Genomic DNA, 27,010 nt, shown 5'->3' with positions numbered 1-27,010 from the left:
CGCAGAGAAGTTTATACGTACGTACGTAGACGTGTACATATGTATATGATCTCGGGATTCAACCGATTTTCCTCCCTCCGATTCTTACTTCGACCCCGACAGATCCGATATCATCCGGCGTCATCCCAAGGGCTCTCACTCATCTGCCGACAAAAGAGCATCTGTGCGATCCGATCCGTAATGCTCGTTGCAACCTGTTCACAAATAGCTCACCCAGTGGCATAGCGAGCACCATGAATTCATTATCAGTCTAGTATAAACATATTGCTACTAGCCTGTCAGTCAATGTAAAAGATGCTTTTTGGATACGAGTCATGTTCATCCCTATTATCACCGTCCCATTCACCAATCCAGACCCTATCTGTATCCTTGTGACGGTGTTGGACCGAGTCAAGATATTTTTCGATAAGATCGATCGTCGATAGAGATGAATTGAAAACAATCAGTATGTAACATACATCGTAACGTCGATAGTGTCGTTCTTAAAAAAAAAAACAAAAGAACAAAGAAGATCGTTTTTTGATTACAAAAAAGAAAACAGTATTATCCTTAGAATATACTCTTTTATAATTCTTATTTAAAGTCTTAAACCGAAAGAATTTGACACGTTTCTCTCGTAGGAACGAGTTGTGAGTCGCGACGATATCGTTGCTCTCGATGGTTATCGATAATGAATGACTCGGTTCGAGTATTGGCTTAAGAAATGTTTCATCGTTGTGCCATAAATAGAAAGCGGTTGGAAAACATTGGAGTGGATTTTACTATCTCTTTATTTCTCTTTCTCGGTCGTGATTCTCTTTAACATAGGCTTAGAAAGACACGTTCCGTTATCTTGCTGGTGTCACAGAGACACACAGAAAACGGAGACAGACCACACGTATAGTACACGTATGCGGTCAATGCTAGCACAGCGGCTGTGTCTATGCAGGACTGCGGTGGCAGGTGACGGCGTGTTGTGAGCTGCATAATGAATAATGCCAAAGCCGAACCACAAGCCGTTCCTGTCCTTCCACTTGGCTGACTGAATGACAGGCAGTCTAGGAAAAACCGCTGATTGGCCGTACATGCTTCTGGCTCTCGTGCCTGTCACATCCTCCGTGTCTACTTTCGTGTGCCACGATCGAAATCACCTTTCTATATGACCGGAACCAATTTTCAAATCGTTCAAAACTATGCCGGATATCCCAACTCGAAAGATATTCTTATACCTTTAATACTTATTTCGATTGATCTTAGATCATTCTTCGTTTCCTTATATACCATTATTTTCTTTTTTCTTTCATTTCTTTCGATTCATTTAGTATTGTTTTCAAAGTTTACTCAACGTTCGAATACCACTTGCCATCTTCTATGATGTTCTGGTACGGTCGATGTGATGTTGTTACTGCCATGATATAAATTATAATTAGTGGAGCCCGTAATACCCTTTGAATAAATAATCAACGAGCACCGGCAACTACCCGTACGCTCGCCTCCATTTAAGTCAAGGTCTCGCTACTCATTTCTTGTCACACCTTTATGCCCCTGTTAAACATGAATTTATACGATGCTCTTTCTCTATCTCTCTCTCTCTCTCTCTCTCACACACACACACATACTCTCTTTTTCTTTATGCGAGAAAAGTTATTCCGGAAAGAGAATGAACGTTGTCGGGACATTCAATTAAATCCTTTTTATACTTATTTATAAATGTTTTTTGTCTTTTGTTTACAATTTAAAGACCCTCAAATATATTTTAGAATCGTCGAAATGCACAACATTGCTCGAATCGAATTCGATTTAAAAGATTTTTCAAACGTCGCATTGAATTCCCCTTCGATAAGCCTGACGCTCTTCTCGGGGAATTGAAAACTACTTTAAAGTAATTAGAGGATTGTCAACCCATCCCGAGCTAGTGCCTGTTCCCATTAGGGATGTCCTTCGAGTGGCGGCTCGAGTGGGATGAGATCGGAGAAATCTGCCTGTGGATCCCTCTCCCATCAGAAATCGGTTTTAACCTACGAGATACTTTTCTTTAACGAAATTCGATTCAATTAAAAATATTTTCAGATTATTATTAAAACTAATTTATTCGTTCGCAGGCATCGTGAAAGTATACGATTAAATGATTAAAAAATAAAAAATTGCATTAATAATAAAATAAAAAAATATTCATCGATCGAGTCTTTTTAATGCTTAAAAATTATCGTTAAAAAGAATCATATTAACAACATCGTGCATGAAATTTCATTTGCAATATTGACATTATCTTTCATTTTTGGAATCAATAAGAAAAAGAAATGCAATTACATAAACGTTTGTATTATTATCTGATATCAGATAAAAATTACACCTAGAAATTAATTCTTTTAGAATAATTACAAACAGCAAGTGAAGTATCGCAATAAATAGAATAATAAATTTATTATACTTTATACACTCCGCTTTGTGTTTCTCACTTTTTTCGATTGAAATTTCATCGATGATAGTCTTTAATGTAGTTGTCAAACACATTACGATCTAAATTACATCGACTGAAATTCGTTCGTTCGATTAAAATGCAAGAAATTACGCGTGCATAAAAATAAAAATTTCTTCGATTGTTATCAATGAAGAAAGGAGGATAAAATTTTGTGGAAAATTCTTCGTTTCAAAATTGTCGCGGAAGAGCCGATTCACTTTCCTAGAATGCTCCTTGCACGCAAATTGGGTTCAACGTGAATACTTAATGCGAAACTGTGGTCGAGCAAGAGTCAAGGTGCAGCGATGGGAGACAGAGAGGAAAAGGTCGTTTGCCGTCCGTCCAAGGTGTCAACTAAGTTAGGGCCGTCTAACCGAGCGACTTCGCACATTATCTATAGGTATCGCCATAGCGAAAGCGCTCAAAACGTTTCCCTTTCGGATACCAAAATTCTGAAATTTCCATTTACGAAACAACCTAAGGGAAACCATACAAGACCCTTCTTACCCATTAATCCCAATTGCTAATCCCAATGAAAGTTATCGTCAGAAATTCTCGTATAAGAAAGATTTCGTACTCTCCGAAAAACTGAAAATACTTTTTTTCAAATCGAAGAAAATTTTCTTCCTGAAATATCCTTCTTCTTCGTGATATTCGTAGCAAGGCTCTCGGCGTATCGTGGTCACTGCAGTCGCATTAGTTAGGACTAACAACGCTGGCGGACAATCAAAAGCTGATGGGCCATGATTCGCTATGATAATGAACCATGAATATGGCATGAGGCGAGCGAGCTGGGGACGGCGAGTCCTCGCTTCGTTCGTTGCCTCTCATGCCGTGGTAGCTCGCTGTGCTCGAAGGGATGGGTTAAAGGGAGCCTCAAAAGGGCGGGAAGGGAGACATCGAGAAAGATATATATATATATATATATATATATATATATATATATATATGATATATATATATATATATGATATATATAAAGATATATATATATAGAGAGAGAGAGAGCGAGAGAGAGAGGGAAAGAAAAAAAGAGAGATGGGGTTAGCGATACACTGTAATACGTCTATTGACGCCCGAATTAAAGTATTTTCCAACTAGAGATTGACCATCCTCCGCATACGACAAAGAAGAATATATCTAAACCATTAAGAACATTCTTAATCACGATCTTATCTCTGTTGTACTTGAAACGGGAATAAAATCCACACAAACTTGACATACATTATCTTTTACTAAGTCGATTGAATTCGTTCAACAATATATCAAATTTCATTGGAATCTACAAAGAACTCATGTGTTTAAGACAGAATTCGTTAATTATTACCCGAGGAAGGAAAAGAAGCAAAAGAAAAGAAAATATGCAGTCATGTAGAAAGTAGGAAGGCGATTAATCCTCCAAGTCGAGAGAAAGAAGAAGAAGAAGAAGAAGAAGACGAAGAAGAAGCCCAGGGCTAGAAAGTAGAAACGTAAAAGAAGGAAAGGGTGAAAGCGTGAAGGGCGCGTGCGTGAGGAGTACCAAGGTATATCTCTCTATATACGAAGTTGCAATGAGAGAGAAAGAGAGAAAGAAAGAGAGATAGAAATAGATAGAAGGACAAGTGGGTTAGAAAGAGACACACATAGTCGATGGCAACGGAGAAGGGAGTAGAAAAGCTGGAAGGGAGGAAAACGAACTGGTCGACTGGTAGGGAGATGGAATGGTGGTGGAAAAGGAAGGAATATGCGTGAGTACGTGCGTGCTTGGTTGCGTGCGTGCGTAGGTGCGTGCGTGCGTGCGTGCATGCGGTGCGTTCGTGCGGTGCGTAGGTGCGGAGGTTTGCCGTTCGAGCGTTTCAGAGCCGAGCGGAGCCGAATGACTGAGCGAGGGTGCGGGCCCGCGTGGCCCGCATTGGCTGCTGAATTATAAATGAATGGAGCGTAAGGGCTGTTGCCTAGCAACCGCATACACCGCGTTAAGACAAAATGGAGAAGCGCGCAGGCAGCATCCGCGCGGCCTTCCTCCAACTTTCTTCCCTCCGTCGGAACGATTTCTTCTTTTTCTTTCTCTTTTTCTTTTTCTTTTCCTTTTTCTTCTTTTACTTCTTCTTCTTCTTCTTCTTCTTCTTTCAGAGAATCTCGGTTCGACTTTTTCTCTCTTTCTCGTACCTTTCCCTTTTCGATCATCTTTCCTCGTCTTCGTCATCGATCGCTTTCCTAAAGGGTTTTAACCCCTTTCGAAGCTTTTTCTGGGTCATCAATCGTATTTCTTAAAAGTAGAGAAATCTTTGCCGATAATACGTGTTTATATGAATGAAATGTTTACATCGATAACGATTCTGACGACTAAGAGAGAGGACAATCGCAATTTTTGGAAAAAACAGGTTCGATACGAAAGAGGTCGAAGAGTGAATATAAAGGAGACAGAGATAGACAATGCCAAGAAAAAAAGATAGGTTCTATTTCGAAATTGTAAATAATATTCTCGAAAGTTTGTTTTATATAAAAGAAATATTGTTTACATTTTTATAAACTCTTTGGCGAACATTTTCCTTTGTTCTTGTCATTTTAATGCATCGTCATGTCAGCTCTCTCTCTCTCTCTCTCTCTCTCTTTCTCTCTCTCTCTCTCTCTCTGATTTTTCATGCGCGGTTATTAAGCTGATAAGTAGACGTATCTTTGACGTGAAATGGACGTCCATTAGCAAGCACTGCGTCGATCTGTGCAGCTCTCATCCCCTTTCTCCTACCCCTCTCCATCCTCGAACATTATGTCCCCAACTCCCTACCTCGTGGTGAGCCACGTACTGTTCTTCTTCCTCCCTAGAGCACCATTCCTCCTTCCTTTTTCTTCCGAATATACTTGAATTGCTTCTTAGGTTGCCCCGTTTTATGTACACGATCGCGTCGCAGATCACTCCGAGCTTCTTTTTCTTTCTTTCTTTTTCTCTTTCTTTCTCTCTTCATCTCATTTTTCTTTCTTTCTTCTCTTTCGTTCTCTACCCTGACGTAATACGCGTGAACCTGCTAGTAACAAAAATCTTCGCATCTTCTTGAATTATTCTAAGTTGAATACCATCGGTTGTTTTCGTTGTATGTAAATCGCTGGTAGAAAGGAATGTAAATACTCGAATTCGAATTAATGCGTGATACTTTATCAAACGAATCAGGTATTGTTAATTTAAATAATTATAAACGAAAGTAGATGATAAATATAACTATGCGCTAGTGATACAAAAAAGTATATATATATATTACGTATATATTACATGTAAATAAATCTGTCGTAAAAGTTTTGTTAATCTTATTAAAAAATGTCATATATATATAATCATATATTAAGCGGATCGAACTTTTTTGTAGATCTAATTATTAATATATTAGGTTTATTACGTTTGTGATTGTAGAAGATGAAAGAACAAATTATATTCTTGTTCATAAAGTATACTTACTATACCGACGGTTTGTGTTAAACTAAGGATTATTTGACTCCAGTGACTCATGTATATGTATTGTTAAAAAAAAAAGAAAACAAAAAGCCAAACAGAGACCGACCTTTACCTTCTTATATAACAAATCAGATCGAAGTTAGCAATTGAGATATTATCTGTTTATATTTTGTTATATTTTACTGAAAAGTACTCAAAAGTATTAAAACTCCCATTATTTATTATTATTTAAAAAAAGTATTAAAACCTATTATTTATTATTTATTATTATTCATATTATATATATATATATATTAGGTATATCATATTTATTTTGAATAACATATATTACGCAAATTATGTTATTGTTAATTTATAATCTTCGATTTGAAGTTTTTCTCACAACGATTATTCCTTTATTTCGAATTAATGGCAAGATTTTCAATTTTTGACATTTTGATGGAAATCGATCGAAATCCATTAATAGATTTCACTACAGATTAGATTCACAATTACACATACGGTTATATTTTACGTCTGTACATCAGTTCCAGCACGTATTTTTCTTTCTCCCAAGGGCATCGCCCTTCCTCCTTCACCTTTGAAAGTTGCTTTAAGTCGTATCCGTTTTCCTTTTTGTTTATTTTTGTTTTCTTTCTTTTTCTTCTTCTTTTTCATTCGAAAGATTACTCCGATAATCATTTCATATTTGTTATCTTGCAATTTCAACTTATGCAGATCTTTCAAACCAGAAAGTATTTGTTATAATTTGTCGAACATAATAGATAAAACAATTTTCGTAATACAATTGAAGAATATAAGAAAATCTTAACATATTGCGAATCAAACTTTTTCTTCCTTATAATGTTTCTTATATTATTTCTAATGTAGATAATTTTATAAAAATATATATACATTATTAGATGGTTTAGGTGTACAGTTAAAAATATCAAGTTCGCTCGAAATTATCATCTGTTACTAATTATAATCAAAATTGTTAATACTAATTTATAATAATAATAATAATAACCATACATAATATACGCATAATATAAAACACGATGTATTTGTAATCTTTCTGTAATATATTAAGATACATAGGAATCTACTTAGATATTGCGTTTTCAGTTTGAAAGTTATGTCTCGTTTTTGTCTAAAGATCGAAGCGACCACGTAGATATTTTTCTTCCTCCCAGGAGCATCGTCCCTTCGTTCGTTTTCTTTCAGAATCTACTTGAACTGTCCTTCCCGTGAACCTTTTTCACCCACTGAAATACATCGCAGATCACCGCTACTTCTGGTGACACGTGTGACAGTGAACCGGAGTCCCGATACGCTCGAAGCAAGCCGATCATCTCAAATTACAAAGGGTATCGGAAACGGATTTATTTCGGCACCCTCTTACAACCCATTATACGCTTAATGGTTTATATAAGGCAGAAAGAGATTGTCTTGACGTATTCTTTATGTTTTCTTTGGTCAGATCGTAAAACAATTGTAAATATTTACTATATACTTTTATTATTAACTCTAGGTACTCACCTAAGAAGAAACGATTTTTCTTTTTCATCGGATATTCTTTTTTTGATCAAGAGGATCAAGTTTTTTCACGTTCTTACTTTTCTCCGATCGCTACGATATTAAATCATAAATCTATGGAGAAAATTCGAGGGAGAATTCTTCGTAACAAAAGTTCTCTACTCTACTTAAACAAAGGCAAAACGTTCTTATTTGGCTACACACTCTTCCGTACTCTTTCAAATTTTCACGAGGAAAACTTTGCTATGACTTTCAGCGAGAGAGAGAAATCAGAATTGGACGTCTCGAACATAGAAATCCTCCTTCCTTCGATCGTACGAACTAATTATAAAGTAAAATGACGATTCAATGTTATTCGTATCATCGAAGAAGTCTATTAACGTATTTTCCAACATATTCTTTCTTTTGCATCTTTTATTCATTCTTTTCTTCTTTCTCTCTCTCTCTCTCTCTCTTTCTCTTGTTCCTGATAATTGATAAAATAACGAAAGAACTGGTAGAACCAAAGCGAATAGTTACTTATATATTTTGACCTCTTTTTCTCATACAAAAGAAGATAATACAGAGAACGATTTTCATTTCGGAAAATGTCCGACCCGTAGTCAGATTAAAAGGGTAATAATCAAATATGGTACGCTTAATTCCCTTGTATCTCTCCATAATTTCATGGAAAATATATTCCACCCCCGATCTAAAGACCCCACCCAGGCTGTTAAATATAATCTGGTACCGCGTTTGTTACTTCTTACTCTTCCATCTCCTCCTCGCAGTATTCAACTTCCCAGTTTCCTGGTGTAGGCTTTTGTAGGCGCGGAACAAGGGGTTAACCTCCTACATTATTCACACGTTCATTATATATGAATAAATTTTCGAGTAATGCCGAGATAAAGCTGCCAAGTTTTAGGTGCCCGCTTCGCTTGAATATTTAGGAGACACTGTCACGCAGTACCGTTATGCCCCCGTCTTCTCCTTAACTTTCCGAGATTCGTATATAGTCTTCTCTTCGTCGATATGCATTATGATACTTTGTATTATGTACTTTAACCCTTACAACTTCTGGAAAATTTTTTTTCCGTTTAAAAGAAATGATCCATTATTATTATTACTACGATGATCACTAGTGATCATTGATCGTTTTCTCACGTGGATTCACGTTTGTCACCGATGGCCGTCGCTACGATATTTATAAATTAATTACTATATAGGTAAGTTCAATGGAATCTAATAAAAAACGTTTAATAATGCAGATAATTAGATAATGAAAAGTAAAACGTGCGTTATGCAACAATTAATAATTATTATTAATCATTTTCATTTCATTTACAAATAGAATAATGGAAATGCGAATAAAGAGTATTTGTATTTATAATGTACATATAAAGTATTATTTCGAATATTTGTGACCAATTAACTCGTTTTCGTTGATGTAAAAATTGAGAAATATAATATTGGACAAAACTTAAATTTTACGATGAAGTTTATTAAAACAGTATATCTAAATAAAAATGCAACTGTCTATTGCAGTTTTTACAATATGTTGTTTTTTTCTTCTGCAATTTTTCGTAATTTTCTTATCGAAAATTTAACAGTTTTGTTATTGGTAATTTCATTTTTATCATTTTTATCATTAAAATAAACATAATATTCATGAGAATATGGTCTTATTTAATCATAAAATATAATAATTTGTCATTGTAAGCTTGCAATAAAAAAAATTCTTTTACCCGAGAATAAAACCATTGGCAGATTTATAGACAGTTGAGATAGTCTGTATTATGATCGAACTATATCGAATAGTTCGGCGGTCCGTACTATTAATCGACTAGAATTAAATTTGAGCATTGAATATATCTCTTCATCATTTGGATGAACTTTGGTTGATTAATTTTAATCGGGCCAAACAAATTTGTAACGCCTCAGCCCCTTGAAAGCTAAATTCACTTCGGTGGTTAAGACGTACAACAATATGTAGACTTCTTTTAATTTTGATTATATGAAAAATATTTATTCTCTATCAAGAGTGAAATGTACGCAAATGTGTAAGCAAAATTTTGAAAATAAAAAAACACGAATTATCGTCTGGGTTATCGATCACATACCTACGATTATGTCAATATGTGACGAGTTGAAAAACTTTTCTTAGATCCACGAATATATGAACAATATCTACTTACTACGGTTAACGAAAATCAACGTAATCGAGCAATCGATGTAACCAATTGGTGATATTTTGATCGATTGAGTTCGAAGCCATGAACAATCCGTCAGCTCTCGGTATTGTTTCGACAAACATACGCGCGAGGATTCATAGGGTAAATCCGCGGGAAATATTTATCGTACAGCAAATAAACACACGTAGGTATCGTATAGAGACGACTCGAAGCGCGAGTCGATACTCGTTACTCTCGACTAATTTAACGTGATAACGGGACGGCAGACGGGTCAATAGGAATTTACAGTGTTTGCCGACGGAAATCAAAGCGGGGCACTTAACTGTGTAGACAGACGACAGGTGAAGGTGGAGGGGTAAAAGAGATGGGAAAGGGTGGAAGAAAGAGAAGAGATTGAACGAGAGTTAAAGAGAAAGACGGAAAGGGAGAGAGAAAAGGAGAGAGAGAGAGAAAGAGACACGAAGGGAGAGAAAAAGAGAGAAAAACTGAAAGGAGATCCGTTAGGAGTTAGAAAGCGTCCGTCGAAGAGGGACGAGATAGAGACAGAAAGATAGATACACATACACACATACATATAAACAGAAAGTGGGTGGTAAATGGGAAACAGCGTATCTTTCAAGAAAGGAAGGAAAAAGAGTCACGAGTTGAAGCCATTCGAACTCCCAACCGTCTGAAAATATAGCGAACGATCAAACAGCCAACCAGAAGATCAGAGGATATCTTTCAATGGCCGACCATAGACCGAACGAACGAGCAAGAGACAGATCGAGCATCGAGTGAGGATACCAACGACGACTTAGATATCTTACTAGCTGCTGTTTCTCAGGTCAAGTCAACGTAGTTTCTTCTTTCTAATGTCACGTCACTACCTAGAAAAGGAACGAGTTAATCTTTTAAGAGTATTCGCCGATCGGCTCTCCCGCCAATTCCCTGGGTGAACCGCGACCGCCTCGATTGACCACTCCAACGAGTTTTATAGACAGACGCTCGGTGCTATACCCTATTCTAGTGTTTCTTCACACACACACACACACACATAAGTGTGCATGTTTGTAAGTGTGACGTCAATTCTAACTTCTCCTAAAGTATCTAGAAAGTATACAACTGACCTTTATATCAGCTAGGATGCAAAGTGTCGATGAGATAACTGAACTAGAAGAGAAGATCAAGAATTTTATAAGTTCCTCATATTTCTTTACGAAGATTTATCATTTCAAAATGTATTTCAAAATCCGCGTCACAAGACGCTTACATAGTAATTTAAAATAATCGAATTAAATCCCACGACAAATCGTGCTAATCAAATTGCTAAGTAAAATCTGATTGGAGCAGGTTCACCGACAATAGATTCTCTAGACGATAAGAGACATCGGATCAGAAATGTTTCTTAATAAAAAAAACATTGTACTTGTCGATCGGTATCAACGAGAAAAAAAAAAGAAAAAAATGGAAATGGACAAGACGAAAAAAAAGTGTTAATAAGATGACAGAACGTGGGGGCTGGGACCGGAACGATTCGAAGTGGTTAGAGAAGAATGGAAGAGGGGTGAGCGTATTTCACGATGGGGCGAACGTACGAGTTTTTGTATTATACGGAGATTATCAACCTGCTCGGCTTCCAATTCAAGCATATATATATATATATATATATATATATATATATATATATATACACATAGAGAGGGAAGTATTCTCGTAGACGAGAAAAGGAGAGAGAAAGAGCTAGAGAAAACGGGTGGAAATGCGAGGGTCGAGAAGAGAGCAAGTGAGAAAGAGAGAGAGAGAGAGAGAGAGAAAGAAGGGGGTTTGTCCCAAGTTGGGGGTCGCGAATAGGGCATGCAAGCACGCACACGCTGCATCCCCTTGGGACGAGGCCGCTCTTTATGCTCGATATAATACCGCTCTCAAAACATACACACTTCGCTCGTTCTCTTAACGTGTGTAGCCGACACTCAGGGTGGGGGACAAAAAGAAAAAGAGGGGAGAGGTATAGAGAGGGAGAGAGAGAGAGAGAGAAAGAAAGAGAGAAAGAGTGAGCTCGAAGGGAGTAGGAGGGGTAAGGGATGCAACGAGCGAACATAGCTACGACAATACGGCTCTACATGTTCAGGGATAGACGCGTGCACGACCAAGTGTACCTAACTTTGATCCATATGCACGGAGCACGCTCGCAAACGTTTTGCGCATGCGATAAGTCTTTCTCTCTCTCTCTCTCTCTCTCTCTCTCTCTCTCTCTCTCTCTCTTGCTCTCTCTCTTTCTCTCTCTCACCTCTCTTTCTCTCGTATATACATATTTTCTCTCTTTTTCTTTCTTTCTCTCTCTTTTTCGTTCGTTCTCGTATTCATATTTGCTTTTTCTCTCTTTTTCTCTGTCTGTCTGCCTGTCTCTTTCTCTTTTTCTCTATCTTTGTCATTTTCTCTATCTACCTCTCTCTCTCTCTCTTTCTCTCTCTCTCTCTCTCGTTTTCATATTCATATTTGCTCTTTCTCTTTTTCTCTGTCTTTATCGTTCTCTCTCTCTCTCTCTCTCTCTCTCTCTCTCTCTCTCTCTCTCTCTCTTTCTCAACCTGTCTTTGTTGTCCCATATGATTTTCTACGTCTCTCTATCTCTGTCAATTGTTCCTTTACCTTTCTTTCTTTCTTTCTTCCAACTGCTTCAACGGTTCACTTTCTCTCTCATCTTCGACTCCCACGTGACATTTTTCCTTTCCGTCTCCAGTTCCGTCTCCTTTCTTTCTTCCCTCCCCCTCCCCATCTTCCCACCCACACACACTCTTTCAACCTTCCTCACTCTTCCAACCCTCGCTATGATCAACCCCATGGCACTCGACTCGTTCCCGCGCACGTCATTGTCCCGCATTGCCACTAATTATAAGGCGATGCCTCCTCGGGTTTCGCGTGTCGTACGCCGTACATTGTCACCCAACGCTTTTCCTCTTAGCTTTCCCACAAGCGTTCTCTTCGAATTTTCAACGTTTTATTTCAGCTACTTCGAAGAATCGCAATTCGCAATAAAACATCGTTTGTAAGAATATTTTACCTAGCGGAGAGTTACCTTATACGTATTACCTTACTTAAATAATCTCTTTCAACATTATTTCTTATTATAAAGAAAATTAGGTATACAGATGTATACCTAATTTATTTTTGGAAACAAATTGAATGTGGTATAATAGATATTTTATATATCAAGCTACAATATAATTTTTAATATTAATCCATAAATCCAAAATTGCGTGATTGCAGAATTATAATATATATGTATGCGTTTAATGTTGTTTAAAAGTAATGTAACACTATATATTATTACTTTAACATAATGATATAATTCTTTATTAAAAAAAAAAAACACAGAAATTAGTTCGTTGAAAAGTATTTCATTACAGATAATTATAATAGAATAATTTTTTTCATTCAATCGTTTTAATATTTATTTAATATACTTAATATTTCTCTTTTCTAATAATTACTACAAAAATAGATCGTGTAGTTAAAGTTTCAACCTGCGTACAAATTTATATCAGATAGAAAATGTAAAACGAAATACTTTTTAAGTAATAAAATTTAAATAAATTCTTGCCTAGTATTATGTACCTATGTTACTATGTTCTTAAAGTTACGTGTGATCTGTTTTATAATTATAAGACACTCTATGATGTTCTTCAGCCAATATCTTCGGATACTTTGAACTTAACCATAATATACAAGGAAAAAGAAAACTCCTTTTCGGTCTTATCCTATTACAACGAAGCTCGGCACTTCCTAGCTAAGCTGAAGACAAGACCCTTCATCGCTCCCATTTACTAATCCTCGGCATTGGCCAAGAGTTTACAAGGAATATTTAAGTCTCCGCTAAGCCAGGATTAAGGCTAAGACGAAGGCGAAGGCGAAGGCGAAAGCACTTTGATTAGCAGAGACAAGCTTTTGTTTTTATCTACCACGACGATTACGAAACACCAGTCATCCCACTACCGTCGTAGCAATTAAGTAATATCCAACTTGATTTCAACGTTGAGAATATAAAATGAAGAACGTTTCCATATTCATTTTCTTATATCGAAAGTAACGTAGGTTCAGTTTACTTTTCTTGCATAACATCATCTTCGAACGAGCGAATTTATCGATAGCAAATCAACGTTTCGACTCATTGAATATATGACTACATATAATCATACTTGGTTCTAACGTACTCTCTCTCTCTCTCTCTCTTTTTCTCTTGCTTCTCAATTATTTCGACCGAGATTTATTTTCTTTAATCGAGAATACGAAACGAGCGAGTACCTACAAGGCAATCGATTCGATGAAATTCACGTTTGCGTTGGACAAGTTCGTCTTTACGATTCGACTATCGAGCGATCATAGATATCGATCGAGAGAACCGATCGATCACACTGAACTAGTTTTTACCTAGTCGTCTTCATTCGTTACGCTAGCTGCATTATTGTGCCTTATCATTTCTAGAATGAAAATTGCGATACTTAGGTCAACATTACAACTAGAACTACGATCAATTCCAAAGTAGAAATTGTTTTGGTCGTCCCTTAAGAATCGTCCGCTTTCATTTTGTTTAATTACGCTCGACGCCTCAATTTTTCCATGTCTTTCCACGCTTATAAAACTGCAATATTTCGTAATAACACGGTGGTGTGGTAGTATACGTATAAAATGAAGTACTCTCAAGCGACGACGACAAAAAAGAAGGGAAAAAGAAAAAAAAGCGAGAAGTTCGTATTTTTTCAATTAAGACGAGGGAAAGAAGCCAAGGATGGGTGGGTAGCTAGCTCGACGCGAGAACGAGTAAGAAGAAAAGCAAGAAAAAGAAAGGGAGACGGGTCTTTCGACTCCATTAACACGCTCGTAAAAATACAGGATAGAATGAGGGAGAAACAGAGAGGGAGGGAGAGAAAGAGAGATAGAAAGAAGGAGAGACATTCAACGCCGCCGCGTACTAAAATAAATCCTTACCGCTTAAATATAAGATCAAGGATTAACAGGGGTAGGAAGGCGGCAGTCTTTCGCGTTTAACGTTAACTTAAGTTAAGTTAAGAACGCTCCAAACGAATCGGGTTACTATTTTGAATTTATTAGTTTTCTTTTGTATCTCGCCTGTGAGATTTCCCATCGTCGTCTTCTAATCCCGTGTTTTTAACGAACAACGCTTTCACCTTTATTAGATATAAGTACAATATATTTCGTTCAAGGAAGGCTATGTTACGTTCATGTTCGAAGCTAAGTTATCGGAGCGTATCGCAAATATAATACGTCGAAAGCTTTTAAGCGACCATGTGTACTTGTGCCAATATACGTCTGATATATACATACATACATACATATATATATCATATATATATATATATATATATATCATATTATACATATATATACATATATACACAACATATAGTAAAGAAACTTTCAATCGAGAATTTCCCATTAATTCCACCCAGTTAAGTTATAATATCTATCGGGTCGATGATTGCCAACATCTCTCGTACATATCTACATAGATATGTACATAAATGCTTTTGCTGAGAGCATAAACCTTTGAACGAAAGGTGGGAAAGCATGGATGAGAATCGACATCGACGGGCTTTATCCTCATAATATCCATCAACTGCGCAGCGATTTTCGGTCGGCATCGAAATTCGCGATCGGGTTAGCGAGACCAATAGATAGAGGGAGAGGGAGAGAGAGAGAAAAAGAGAAAGAGAGAGAGAGAAGGAGAGAGAGAGAGAGAAAGAGAGAGAGAGAGTTCGCGACAGGTCGAATGACAGCAGACGGGTGGAGCTCTAGCCGAGTGTTGGTATCCGCATGGCCAGTTGGATGCTGCGGGGGCGGTTTTCGGGAGGGCTAGAAAGGACGACGCCGGCCGTAGGAGTGGGAGAGGGAGGGTGATTGTGTTCTGTTTCATGTATAATTCACCCCCATCGCTCGGGTCTCGCGTCAGCAACTCCAGTGTGTCGTGCCCGTTATATCTGCCGCTGCAGTGGCTCATAGAATGGAATATCCGACCCCTCACCGTCACGACATCTTCGAGACCCTCGGCCTTCTCGTTTCTTCCCTTCCCTATCTTTATTTTCTCTTTTTCTTCTTTTCTTCCTTTCTCTCTCTCTCTCTCTCTCTCTCTCTTTCTCTCTTTCTTTCTTTCTTTGTCTCTCTATCTCTCTGTCTCTATGTCTCTATGTCTCTCTTTCCACTACTCACGTTCGTTTCTGTCCTTCCTTTGGTCAATTTCGCGTGTCAGGACGCCCTTTGTCCGCGATACACGTATCTCGCGGCCGAACAATGTCGCAAAACTCTGGCAATTCCGCGAAAGATGCATTATTTATGGGACGGTCATTGTATCGCAATAACTTCTATGATGAGGGAGTCCATAGCGCTTGAGAGTTCTTGGAAAGTTGCAACTCGTGCTTCTTTCCTTTTCTTATTCTCTTCTTATTCTTATTCTCTTTCTTTTTCTTCTTCTTCTTCTTCTTCTTTTTCTTTTTGTTTTTCTTGTTCTTCTTCTTTTTACCTTCCAATAGTTGTGTCCTTGTGTCAGTTTGTTCTCTCTCTTTCCCTTTCTTTCTTTCTTACTTTCTTCCATTTCGATCCCCCTTTGACCTGCAAACTCCGTCGATCGAGCCTCAAGAAGAGCACCTCCAGAGACGGTCGATCGAAAGTTGGAAAACATTTCCGAATTTAAGAAAAAACTTGAAATTGTTCACCTTTAAAGGATGAACCGAAAACTTGTCGTGGCGTTGTGTTTTATCGTCTAGAACGGTAACGAGATTCGATTCTACCGGTTAAACGTTTCACGTCCAATCGATAATTCCTTCGACGAAGAAGTCTAGCCTACTTTCGATTGAACCACCTATCCGGACTACTACGACGGTAGTATTATTAACATCGAGGCTATCATTAAAACAATTACATTTCTACTGTTTCCATCTCCATTCCCGTAATTACCTCCTGACAGTTGCACTTTCAACGTTTGCCAGTATACTAGTATGCTAGACTTTGTATTCTCCCAAGCCGACTACGTATTCTCTTCTATTCCCTGTAATCTACCAGCTGTCAACCGTCTAATATTCACGTTTCTTCTTATATAGATATATGTCTCTCGCACTTCGAATTATTACGTCTTGTTCTCCTTCCGGAAACGTTTTCATACACACCAACAACGTTTTTATATATTTAGGTACGTACTTTTTCTTTTTCTTCTTCTTCTTCTTTTTCTAAGTAGCTTCCCAGTTCTCCTAACATTGGGAATCACTACAGCAAAAATATTACAGCCTTCTACCAAATGAAATAATTTTCCTGCATTTTTGAGTCCTGTTTATTTATTAATAGTTTTTAGCAAGAAAACTTGTTTCCTTCCAATAACTCATTGAACTTCAATCTTTTCTTTTAATATAAACTGCAAAGTTCGATAAAATTCGTCCTTTAATATATGTTCCACATAGGATAATTATCGTTAGGGTTAATTCTAGTTCTATATTGCTATTCTCAGAACTTATCCATTTGTCTATCGAACAACTCAAGGGATATTTCCGGTATTCACCGACGAACCCATATTTCGAATGTCTCTACTCCATTTATTATTGAGATTTTCTACAGTCTAGGATTCTACACATGAAACAGGATTAACCATATTCATACATACATACATACATATATATACAATATATATATATATATATATATATATATATATATATATATATAAAACATTTGGCGGTATAATACTGTCTGAGTGTCAAATTTAAGATTGTCATTGCTAGATAGAATACGATATACACACACACACACACGCGCGAACTTTTTTAATTTCTTTTCTTTTTACATTGAAATTGAAACGATCAAATACGAATCCTAAAATCAAACTAATCAACGTGCTACGTAGACGAACAAATTGGCTACCGATTCTCCTCGGGCTATTTTATCGGCAGGGAAACGAGTACACTCGGCTCGTAAGTGTAGCGCTAATGTAAACATGATTTGTAACACAAAAGCTACACGAGTTAGGCACGCCTGCCACATGTTCACCGAAAGAGAGAGAAAGAGAGAGAGTATACGTCGCATAAGAGTGTTCGTGTCGCGCACATTCACGTATTGAACGAGGCTTGTTGCGAGCATGGGTCCTTACCAAGAGCTGCAATGCTGCTAGCCGAGCTAGCAGTAACGCAGCAACAGCCAGTATGTATATGTACACGAGCAAACAAGCCTTAGGTCTCGATAGTTGTTTACACGAGATGCCAATTAATCAGCAGATACCGTAAGCTCGTTTCGCTCGCGGCACTTTCGGCCTCCTGAATTTTCGCGATATCCTATAACGTAGATTGGGGTTCTTTTTCTTCTTTAACAGGTACTTCGATAGTGATCCTTGTTCTTCAAGGACTACGTTTGTCACGTATACCACCTGGACGTCTCAATTTTGATGACTATATGTAAATATATCGTTGATAAGGAAACTCAGCTACTTTCGTATACATAGGTATATGTTTTTAGCAGCTCTTAATGGGTCACGTGGAATCCCGAAGCGTGATGAACCTTCATAAACGTGAGAGTGCCCAAATGATACGATCCAAGTTCGACAAATTTCAGAGAGAACGCGTACCACTAACCTAATTAACTCTCCGTGGTAATATAGAGCTCGTAGAAGCAACGACTTTTGTGAAAGTTTAAAGAGACTTATCGTATCGCTAGCATATATGGTATATATACGTCGCTGTATACGTATGTGGAAGTATGAAATGTTGGACGTTTCACATGAAAGCCGAGCACGATTTCCTGATTTGGATAAATAATCTTTTTAACGGTGTGTATTCGTGTCCTTCCTATAAATTTGTAATATCATGCACCGACTGATAGCCGTAGGACACGCAACCTACTCGAACCTAGATTAGGTTCAATAAAAGAACATTGCATGAGGTGATATTTCCGCTTAGGAACGTAAAAAAAATTCTTTCTTTTTTAGTAGTACTGTATTAAAGCGCATGTGAATGGTAGCATCGTGTACCACACTTGCCTGAGTAGTTCGATGTTACGAACTATCAGATTGCTATATAAGAATACTTAGGTATTTGTATATTGTCCCGATGGAGTTGCTTTACAATGTAAAAAAAAAAGAAAATATAAACCGATAAAAATTTCTATGTAAGTATTACGCCAAGTTCGAGCCAATACTACGGGATTAAAGAAATACGAAATTATCAATAACATCAAGGTTTACTTTATTATACTATAATATTTATAGTTGAATAGGTACTTGGAACAAAGTTGGACACAAAGTATGGTAAATGAGTTATGGCACATGATATGTACAATTATGGAGGATTCTTTCCTTCTCCTTGTTTTACATTGCGCGCAATTTGGTGTAGTTAGAAAACGGATATTGGATATTGTTGATTCGACAGAGTTTTTTCTTTTCTTTTTTCTTTTTTCTTTCTTTCTCTGGTTTTGAAAAAACCCATTTTATCGAAAACCCTGCCCTCTCCGTTTTTTTTTTCTTTTTCTTTCTTCCTTTCTTTCTTTCTCTTTACACTTTAGTTTCATATTTTGTTCACGATGTTGTCTATCGAATGGTTATTATACGGATGAAGATCATGTTTGTTGTTTATTTATTCATCGATGAAATCAGACGAGAAAGCTCGAACAGACGACCATAAGTTTAGAAAAATATGTCTCCTTGATATGGGACAACACGAACGAGATGTCAAGTTCTCCGTGAAAATGCGTTATATATTTATGTGGATACATTAGACTAAAGCGAATAGAATTTAACTAGTGAATTAATTATTATATAACAATTTACAAATAGATTTACAATTCTTCAATTATTATTTACAGATTATTGAAAGTGCCTACGAATGTAAGACAATGCAAGCTCAATCGAATGAAAACAAATATTAATAAGGACAACGTGAAGTAGGCAACTACCATTTCGACAATTGTTTCGCTAATAATTTTATCGTAACTCTTAGGAGCTTTTCTCTCCAAGTTGCACGCAACATATTTACATATAAATCTCTACAATGTCAGGCAATTAAACTAATATTTTATGATATGTCTTTATTATATTATTATATCGCTCCGCAATTATAGTCTTACTCATAAATGGTGTTTCAATTACTACGCTGTGTCGATAGGAGACGATTAACGATAATTCGAAGGAAAAAATTAAAGAGTGATACATATATATATATATATATATATATATATATATATATATATATATATACACATATATATACACACATATTTATATATATATATATTTATGTACAATACGTAATATAAATTTGCGAGGAAAGTTTCATTTCTTCGTCGACGTAGTTTCTACTTTTAAATTGCTTTTTATAATACTCATTGTTAGAATATTTATACATACTTTGACGTTTTTTACATCTTTCTATCATCATACTTCATACACTATTTCGAATAACGACAGAAATGAACGAACGTAATTGTTTTTTCGCGGAAATTTTACATAAAGGGAGCACCTATGAGTAAGACTTTAAAGTTTAACAATTCATTTTGGCTTCTTTTAAATTTGTATAAACATTTAAACTAATTACCGATAATAATTATTTATACTAATTAGTAGTTCTCGTAATCTTTTATACAAATTTCATCGTCGTACGCTTCAACGTAATACTTTTTCGGTTCTATTTTTTATCTTAGCTCGTTATTAGCAAGCTTTCTAAAATGATTCTCGAATAGCCGTTACGAGATCATTTCTCGTAAAATAAAGAAGATATGCGTGTGTATGCATTTTTAATCACTTTTTCCTCAACGTATCGATAAGACGCAACCTGATCAAATCGGCTTTCTTAAATTAATTAGTCGCCACCTATCTGCCCAACCTCTCTACAAATAAACGAACCATTTCTTTTTTTTTCTCTCTTTCTTTCTTTCCTAACCATTTTTACATAGCTTTCAAAAAATTAACGTAAATCATACACGAGGTTACAAATGCTGAATAATAATACGAGAGTACATACAATAGAATAGAATGATTATGTTCGGTCGATGTAATTGTATCATGGAATGTGCAAGGTAAATATATATTATCGTCTTCGCATGAAATTTTTTCGCGTTTGCTTATCGCTAATCTTGAAATTCGTAGGCTTGTTAAAATATATAGTTTGCTTTTTGTTAAGAAACGGCAGAGACAGACGCTGCTTTTTAAACGGACTTGGCACACAGATTTTTTTTTTTTTTTTTTTTTTATATACGCGGAAGGACCGAGACACGAATTTCTCAAAGTTCTTCGCGAACGAACAGAAGAAATTTCAAAAATTTCACGAGCCGCGAATAGAAAATCTTTTTCCTCGTATAAATTCATCTTTAAGATAATCGTAACTCGACGATTTGAAAATCCACACACGTTCCATTCTCCTTATCGTTTCTTTCTTATATTTGTTAGTCTTGCGAAATTATTTTTCCATTCCTTTTTTATTTACGGAGATATGCAAAATACGCGAACATTTGTCTACGTGATTGTGAACTCGTTTATACGCGATTCCTTTTTTTTCTGGTTCCTTTCGATCGAAACCGAAAGCTTGTGGAAATTTCACGTTACTCGCGCCACGTTGTCAAGGCTTTTAGGTGTACTTCACGATTATGAGATAATGATGATAATGATGATGACGATGGTAAATAGTAATAATGATAATGATAATAATAATAATAGTAATAATAATAGTTATCATTAGAGAAACATATTGCGATATGACTTGATTACCCTGTGTTTAATATCTACAGAATACCTTTCTCATTTTTTATAGAATATCACCTTTAAACCGTAAATATGAATATGCATCGGTTTGTATCGGTTTCTATATAAGTTAACTTTCCTTATCGCATTACCGCGAACAGATCGTTATTGTACAATTTGTGACAGCTAAATCGGATAGTTTCGGTCTCCGATTTGGTATTATTATTATTATTACCATTATCATCAAGAAACACTCCCGATAAACGCGTCTTTGCGACCACTCTGTGAAAGATCGATTATTTCTGGATCAAACGGAACGTGGATCATATTTTCGTACTCTCAAATTTCTGCTGCACGTTAAAAACTCGCAAAGGGAGAACAAAATAATAATAATAATAACATGAATTATTATAGCAGTAGACAGTTCTTTTTTCTCTGTTCTATTTTTTCCTTTCTTTTTTCTTTTTTGTTTTCCCTCAATTAAAATGCCGTCTTTTCGAACGTCCGCCATGAAAACGTGACGATCCAACAACGATTTCGTGGTCTCGATTTGGCGAAAAAACAATCGCTCGATGTTCGAAATGGAAAGCAAATAAATTACCAAACTGGAATTCAGTCCGTGCTGTCAAACGAATATCCGCGATACGAATATAAAGGAAAAGTGGGTCGGACAAATTACGGAGTTCTTTAAGCTTGTATGCACGTTCGTGAAAGAATGGGCTAACAAATAATCTCGATTTCGATTCGGGCTATCGATCTGTCATATAGTCGCGAACGAATGCATACGAAAATAACACGTTTTGTCGTCGAGAAGTGTATCTATATCTATATAATATCAATTAACACGAGTCGAAGTATCGTTTGTTAAAAAAAAGGAAGAAGAAAAAGAAAAAAAGCAAACGAAAAAAAATAAGAAGGGAAGATAAACAACAAAGAGGAATAATAATAATAATAATAATAATAATAATAATAATAATAATAATAATAATAATAATAATAATAATAAAGAACTTGACTAGATACTATATTGCACTAGAATTTTTCATCGATTACTTAATCGAATAGTAATTAGACTATTACCCCTCTAGAAAATACTTATCCCTTTTACTTATGTACACGTTTTCTTAAAAATGACTACCATTTTTCATCCCCCACTCTCTCTCTCTCTTTCTCTCTCTCGCACGCTCGATCTCTCGCTTTCTCTCTCTCTCTCTCTCTCTCTCTCTCTCTCTCTCTCTCTCTCTCTCTCTCTCAATCTATCTCTCTTTTTCACACACTCATTCTTCCTCTCTCTTTTTCTATCTCGTGTCTTTGTTCAGCTATTACACAACGATTCGTATTAAGTTCTCGATTCAGTACTTATCCTCGTGGTATTGCTCGATGCACGCGATAAACTTTAAGCAACAGCTGAGCTGTCCATTAGTGATGATCTAATCGCTTGCAAGATTCTTCTCTCTTTTCAAGATCGATACAATGTAGTGTCAGCGAGCATAGATCTTTCGTATCGCTTTAAAGTTGCCCTTGTGTGTCGATTTCGTTGTCGATAGGTGGATAGAGTATTTTATCGAGAATAAAATATATATATTCATATATATATATATATATATATGCATGTATGTATTTATATATGTACTCATGTATACAGACGAAGTCTCCTTCATGAAATTCGAATAGGCCGATTCCTCGAGTATCTTTTTCTCTACGATCGTCCGAGACGTTTTCAAGATATTTACGACGAGACTCGGAGAACTTTGTGTGTACGTACAAATGTTTATGCGTGTATGTGTTATGTATGTAAGTATATACGCATGTTCTTTAGAGAATAGGAAGTAAATAATAAAAAGAGGGAGAGAGAGAAAGAGAGAGAGAGAGAGAGAGACGATCGTTACCAACATCTTATTTACGATTCCTGATTAGGCGAAAGGGGAAATAATAAAAGTCGATCGACTATAATCGATCTTCTTACTCGTCGATTTTACCTTCGATCAAACGTACACGTACGATCGCGGAAAATACGAGGAACGGTTATATGTATGGTCGTTCTTTCTTGTCATCTCTCATTATTTTCTTTTCGTTTAATTCGACGACTAATGCTACTGTGTATTGCTTTAATATGATATGATACAGTCTTTTCACTGATTGTCCAACATCACTACGTAAAACATATTCTCCTATTTTTGTTTTCTTCCTTTTTCTCCTTTCATTTTTCACTCTATAGATTCTCTCTCAGACATTCTTCCTTTCACACGGTCATTCTCTTTCTCTCTCTCTCTCTCTCTCTCTTACACACATACACATACACACACGCACATGCACATACATGCATTCTCTCTCTCTCTCTCTCTCTCTCTCTCTTTCTCTTTTTCTCTCTCTCTCTCTCTCTCTCTCTCTTTCTCTCTCTCTCTTTCTCTCTCTCTCTCTCTTACTCTTTTTCTCTTTTTCTCTCTCTCTCTCTCTCTCTCTCTCTCTCTCTCTCTCTCTCTCTAGCTTGCTTTCCGTTCACTTCTTTACAACACTTCACTGAGCGTCATCATTAGGATTAATATCACTTTTTTTTACTTCGCCGCGATGTGAACGCGCGACGATTTTATAACAATACATATTTTATATTTTTTATGTTTCGAATTGTACTTTCCGAGACGCGTTTATTCCGTTTTCGGACTTTTCTTTCTCGATTCTCGATTTTCTCGATTTTCTCGATCGATTATTCGAGGGAGGATTCTCTCGCACGTATCTATGTTTTTCATCGTAAAAAACTGAAGTAGTCAGTTCGGAAAGATTCGATTTGTTGATGGGGCGACACATTTTGCTCGAGAGAGGCGTATACGATGACGACGAAAGGGGTAAAACGAGCTCGTAAAACGTTTTATCGTGCGATCGCTTCGTAAAATCGAAGCGTTCGCTGTTCCGGTTGTTATAGAAAACGGAGATTTCTTTGAGTCTTATTTACTTTGCCGATTATGAGCAAGATAGTATTGACAAAGAAACAAAGAAAAAAAAAGAAAGAAAAGGAGAAAGAAAGGAAAAAGAGAAACAAAGACAGGAGAAAATCCCCCCTTTTCAAAAGAGCCAAACAAGATCGTCCTTTCATCGACACACCGAAACACGGTAGGTTCAATGTCACAACGCGTCGAGAGAGACCGTCTAATGCGGCTTTTCGTAGCCACTTTTCGATATCAGCCTGCAACAGTGTCACCGACGGCAGCTGATTTGTTGCACCAGATGGCCACAGTATCAAGTCGTAGAAATCTCGGGCCGTTTTTTCGAGACACATCGAAGAAGAAAAAGAAGAAGAAGAAGAAGAAGGAGGAGAAGAAGAAGAAGGAGACCGGGATAAAGAAAATAGATGACGAAGAAAATCTTTTTTCTGAATCTTCACGGCCAGCCCTGAAATTCGGTCAGGGGTTCGGGTTTCGGCTCGAGACTGGGCAACTGGTAGGGTCAGTTCTGCTGTCACAAGCCACCCTCGGGTCAATGCTGAGCCGCGAACTTCATCCTCTTCTGCTTCTGCCGTTGATTACAAAACCAGACCCTGACGACGTTCTTCTTAAGATCGAGCTTCTCCGCGATCGCGGCAATTTTCTCACCGGATGGTCTGGGCTGTACCGCGAAGTATGCTTCGAGTGAGCGTTTTTCCGGCGCGGCGATGCTAGTCCTCTTACGTTTTTTTTCACCGGCTGGTAAAACGGATGGTGCGTCTGGATCACGTCTTTTGTTTTTCGCTTGAGCCTCGGCTTCTTCCAGCCAGGCTTGGAGTATCGGTTTTAGTGCTATCATATTGTTATGCGAGAGAGTGAGCGATTCGAAACGACATATCGTCGATTGAGAAAGTGCACCCACACCTGGTAACTTCAAATTCGCTAAAGCCTTGCCTACATCGGCTTGTGTCACGCCCAATTTGATACGTCTCTGCTTGAAACGTTCTGCGAATGCCTCCAATTCTCGCGGATCCGTATCAGCGTCAGGATGAAGACCCGCCGCTGCTGCCGCCGCTGCTGCTGCTGCCATCGCTGGATGATGATGAGCAGGATGCGGTACGCTTCCACCTCCACCACCAAGGTTACCGTGATGATGGTGATGTCCCATCATCCCGTTCATTCCACCGTACACCGAAGGTCCATGTATACCTGCGTGATGACCCGGACCACCACCAGCTCCCTCGGACATCGGCGTCAACGTTGTCATGGAATTTGCTGGGTCCAACATGTCCAGGCTTTCCATTCCAGGGTGACTCATCTGCAACAGATAATTTATGTACTTTTAATTCGCGTTCCTTCGCACTCGACACAACCTGGATTCGTTACGGCTCGCGTCGTTATCCTTAATGATCTTTCTTTCTCTTCATTTCGATTTTGCTTTTAGAAAGTTCACCAAGTTTCCCGACGGTCGCCGTTCTCATATGACTTTTTATAAATTTATTCGAACTGCGGGATACGATATGAAATATGAGGTTGCGCCGCATTTTCTTTTATTCTCTCAATGATTTGAAAATAGACGTTCGATAATGGAAAGCGTCAAAGAGATCGATCGATTCGAGTACTTTCCCAATTCATTTTCGTTTTGACCATTCAATGAAGTCGGTCGAAGTTAAAAAGATTTCGCGAGAAATCGAAAGTAATGTCAAAGATTTATTACCTAAAATTTATGGGAAGGATGAGCAGAAACAATGTTCCGCTCGATCTATGACTTTATTTTCTTACGTTTCATCCCGATTATTATTTTTTCATTAAATCGATAGTAAATCGAATCCTCGAAAATTAAATTTTATAAATTATTTTTTATCTACAATTCCAAATTAATCGTGTCATTTTTAATACGGAACTTAAAATACATTAAATGAGTAAAAATGATTACGTTGGGCCATTCACCTGCCATTAACTATGAATGTTTTCGAAAAAAAAAGCTGATATTCGGTAGACTAAATTAGTTATGCATTACGATCGAATCTATTCGCAGTGTGATTAATATTATCGGATTATTTAGACTATTTGTGACTATGTCCACGATTGCTTGTATCATGGTTGTGGCTTTAAATTTTCAAACTATTAGTAAATAATTAAACGACCGTGCTTTTGTATGCATGCCCCGGTTTCGGACGCGTCAAACGATCGTGAAAGTTCGTAATTATCTTAAACGTCTAACCACTTGGAATCTTCGTCTCGTCAACGAGATAAATAAATATACCTCTCGCGAAAGAAAAATCGTAACGATAGTAAAAGGAAGGTCGTACTAAAATTCGAACGAACAAATTATCTCGATATCTCGTAATAAAGAAGAAATATCGATATTATCTCGATATGAAACGTCAGTCAAGATTAACTATCGTCACTAGGAGGTCACGATAACGGCGGAGAAAAAATCAGCGTAAAATGCCAAAATAACGTTGTCCGGAGACGGCTTTTCAAGGAATCGATTGTCACGAGTCTGCGCGTGTCGATTTACGAGCGTATTATTAGTCGAACGATATCGGACCGTTTTCTCTTACAAACTGGAAAATTTTTTATGGAATCGTATAAACGATCGAACGTTTTGGCGAAACATAAGACGAAGAGAAAGAGAGAGAGAGAGAGAAAGAGAGAATTGTTGTGGTAATTCTTATTTTAAACTCGTTTTAAAGAATTTAACGTAATGGACGCGTATATTATTTACATTTTTACTACAGTATACGCGAAAAAGGAAAAAAGTAATGCATTCGTGTATTTGCGTATAAAAGAAAGGGAAGATGGAAAGAGAAAGAAAAAAGAGACAGATAC

The 27,010-nt window shown here is 37.0% G+C and overlaps 1 protein-coding gene across 3 annotated transcripts in view; it reads right to left on the bottom strand.

Moving 5' to 3' along the window:
* Nucleotides 1–18,747: 18,747 nt before the first annotated feature.
* The window catches only part of LOC127063716 (inhibitory POU protein), a 41,742-nt gene continuing 33,479 nt past the window's right edge, over nucleotides 18,748–27,010 (bottom strand). For all 3 annotated transcript variants that reach the window (XM_050993844.1, XM_050993938.1, XM_050994022.1), the window contains one exon: nucleotides 18,748–25,493. In XM_050993844.1, the coding sequence (XP_050849801.1) occupies nucleotides 24,729–25,493 (765 nt within the window). In that variant the 3' untranslated portion in view covers nucleotides 18,748–24,728. The remainder of the gene's footprint in view (nucleotides 25,494–27,010) is intronic.

This window comes from Vespula vulgaris, chromosome 1 (assembly GCF_905475345.1).
Source record: "Vespula vulgaris chromosome 1, iyVesVulg1.1, whole genome shotgun sequence".
Taxonomy (NCBI): Eukaryota; Metazoa; Arthropoda; class Insecta; order Hymenoptera; family Vespidae; genus Vespula; species Vespula vulgaris.
Note: the sequence above shows the minus strand (reverse complement) of the source record. Positions and strands in the feature narration are given on the sequence as shown.